At 39.8% G+C, this 2,616-nt stretch overlaps 1 protein-coding gene across 1 annotated transcript in view; it reads left to right on the top strand.

Annotated features, from left to right (window-relative positions):
• The window catches only part of RTCB (RNA 2',3'-cyclic phosphate and 5'-OH ligase), a 19,816-nt gene that overhangs the window by 10,295 nt on the left and 6,905 nt on the right, over positions 1–2,616 (top strand). Inside the window, exons 7-8 of the mRNA XM_007449431.1 lie at positions 797–956; positions 2,465–2,611. Of these exons, the coding sequence (XP_007449493.1) occupies positions 797–956; positions 2,465–2,611 (307 nt within the window). The remainder of the gene's footprint in view (positions 1–796; positions 957–2,464; positions 2,612–2,616) is intronic.

Raw genomic sequence — 2,616 nt, 5'->3', positions numbered from 1 at the left:
AAAAAAAAAAAAAATATATATATATATATATATATATATATATATACCAAAATTGCATATGTACAAACTTGGACAATCTACAGATTTGGCTGAAAGTTTTCTAGCATTCAAGATAACAGCAGATACCTTGTCGGTTCATGGTGTCCATGAGATAAAAATATACCAGATGTTTGAAATTTACAGCAAATTGTGATGACTTTGCCACTAATTCACTGTGACCTTGGGCAAGTCTCTTTTGCCTGTCTGGGTCTAATCTTCTCATCCAAAAATTGAGATAGTTAAAACTAGGCAGTCTCGATAAGACTGTTCCAGCACTGCCATTCTTTGGGTCTGTAAAGCATCTCTTAGCTCCAGTTATGGGATATATTCTTCCAGGGATGGATAGTGGTAGGTGTCAGTGAACTCACAGATATTTCAAAAATCATTTGAACTTGGACTTTGTGTAAGAGTCAACATTCACCAGAGTTCACCCCAAAATTTGACCCTTCTCTCCATGATGTTTAAATTGTCCTGTGAGCCGTTTGGTGGTTTGAGTTTTCGTTTATGATGCTTTTAATGTGCTGTGCCTCAAGCAAATAATGATATAATAAACGCAGGAACTGGTCTACATTATTTTAGTTGTGTGGGATATTACTTTAAGTGAATGAAGCGTTTCTAAGCTTAGAAGTTTCTTTGTGACACTATTTGTGTGGTTATCTTTTTATTTTTATTGGGGTTTTTTTACCTATTTGCTTTGCGTATGGATTTTTTCAAACCTGAACAGCAGCTATTTTATCAGACATTCTCACATTTGCAGTTGGGGACTCTGGGAGCAGGCAACCACTATGCAGAAATCCAGGTTGTGGATGAGATTTTCAATGAGTATGCTGCTAAGAAAATGGGCATCGACCATAAGGGACAGGTGTGTGTGATGATCCACAGTGGAAGCAGAGGCTTGGGCCACCAAGTAGCCACAGGTATATTCTGGACCTAATTTTTGGCTTGGTGCTAAAATGTACATTTTGTGGGGAACCATATAGAGACTAAAGGGAGAAAGTGCTGGAACTGTACTGTGGTTTTTACCCTGGTTTTCCTAACTAGCAGAAATTAACTTCACTGGGCCTTAACTTACTTGTCTGAAAAAAAATGGGAATAATAATTATTTCATATGGTGTTGTCAAAGGCTCCAGTTACCATATTTACTCTTACAGGTTACTGTCTGGCCAAGAAAGAGCAGTAAAGACTTCAAATTGTAGAGTTTATGATATATGCGGGAATATGCCTTAGACACCTACCTGTATGGCAAGATTAGGTGTTATAGTGGATTCAGAGATGAAATAGCAAGGGCTCTGCCCTCAAATTGTCTCATGAGAGAGATGTCATGTTCATTAAGAAGAAAAAGGGCTTCCCTGGTGGCACAGTGGTTGAGAGTCCGCCTGCCGATGCAGGGGACATGGGTTCGTGCCCCTGTCCAGGAGGATCCCACATGCCAAGGAGCGGCTGGGCCCGTGAGCCATGGCCGCTGAGCCTGCGCGTCCGGAGCCTGTGCTCCGCAACGGGAGAGGCCATAACAGTGAGAGGCCCACGTACAGCAAAAAAAAAAAAAAAAAACCCAAAAAAACAACAACAAAAAAAAGAAAAAGTAAAGACAGAAGGTATAGTAATTGATAAAATACTATGGAAGAGACAAAATAAAGTGTTTAGGGAAAAGATTTTAGAGATGACTTCATGGACACATAACATGCAGTTTGAACAATCACACACGCAGAACATTCATGACCAAAAGACTGTGAACAAAAGCAGGAGGCAGGGAAATAGTAGAAAGGTCACTTTGGACCGTTTGTACGATGAGTGAAAGGATTTATGAATATAGGAAAAGTTATATAGACACATGGGAATTACTGTAAACTCTAAATTGCAATTATGGTTCATCCTTGTATGTACGTTTCATTCTATGGGAATCTAAAAATTTGTGCCAGCCTGGCCTGTTAGAATATTTTGTCTAGCAAATATATGGAGCATTGACTAGTATTTCTGAACTTTCTACATGATAAAGCTCTACACTTTATCATGGATTTGATTTGTGTGCAGAAGGTCTAGCCAACTTATCTCCAGTTCTTTTAAGTTAAGTCACTAAAAATTATTTTTAAAAACCATGATGGCAATAAAACGTATTTTACTACTTCTCATTCATGCACATGCCAGGAAGGGAGTAACTCAGACCACCTTCCATTCCCCTCGCAAGTCTTCGAGGGCAGGTGTTCTCTTTGGAGCCCGCATATGTTGTGTCACATAGCTCTGACAGAAGATTCTCAGTAAATATATCTTGACCAATAAATAGATGAGCTCAGAAACACTTTAAAGGGAAAATGGTATTTTACTTATTTCTTTGTAGAATGGTTTTGAATCTAGCCCACCTTTCTGCAATAAATCTGAATTATAAAGGGAAAGCTGGCTGGTTTGGACTTGCACTCTCTCCTTTCAGATGCGCTGGTAGCTATGGAAAAAGCCATGAAGAGAGACAAGATTATAGTCAATGACCGTCAGTTGGCTTGTGCTCGAATCGCTTCCACAGAGGGTCAGGACTACCTGAAGGGAATGGCAGCGGCCGGGAACTATGCCTGGGTCAACCGCTCT

This window comes from Lipotes vexillifer, unplaced genomic scaffold (assembly GCF_000442215.2).
Source record: "Lipotes vexillifer unplaced genomic scaffold, Lipotes_vexillifer_v1.1 scaffold374, whole genome shotgun sequence".
Lineage (NCBI taxonomy): Eukaryota > Metazoa > Chordata > Mammalia > Artiodactyla > Lipotidae > Lipotes > Lipotes vexillifer.
The sequence above is the reverse complement of the archived record's forward strand: the minus strand, read 5'-3'. Positions and strand labels throughout refer to the sequence as shown.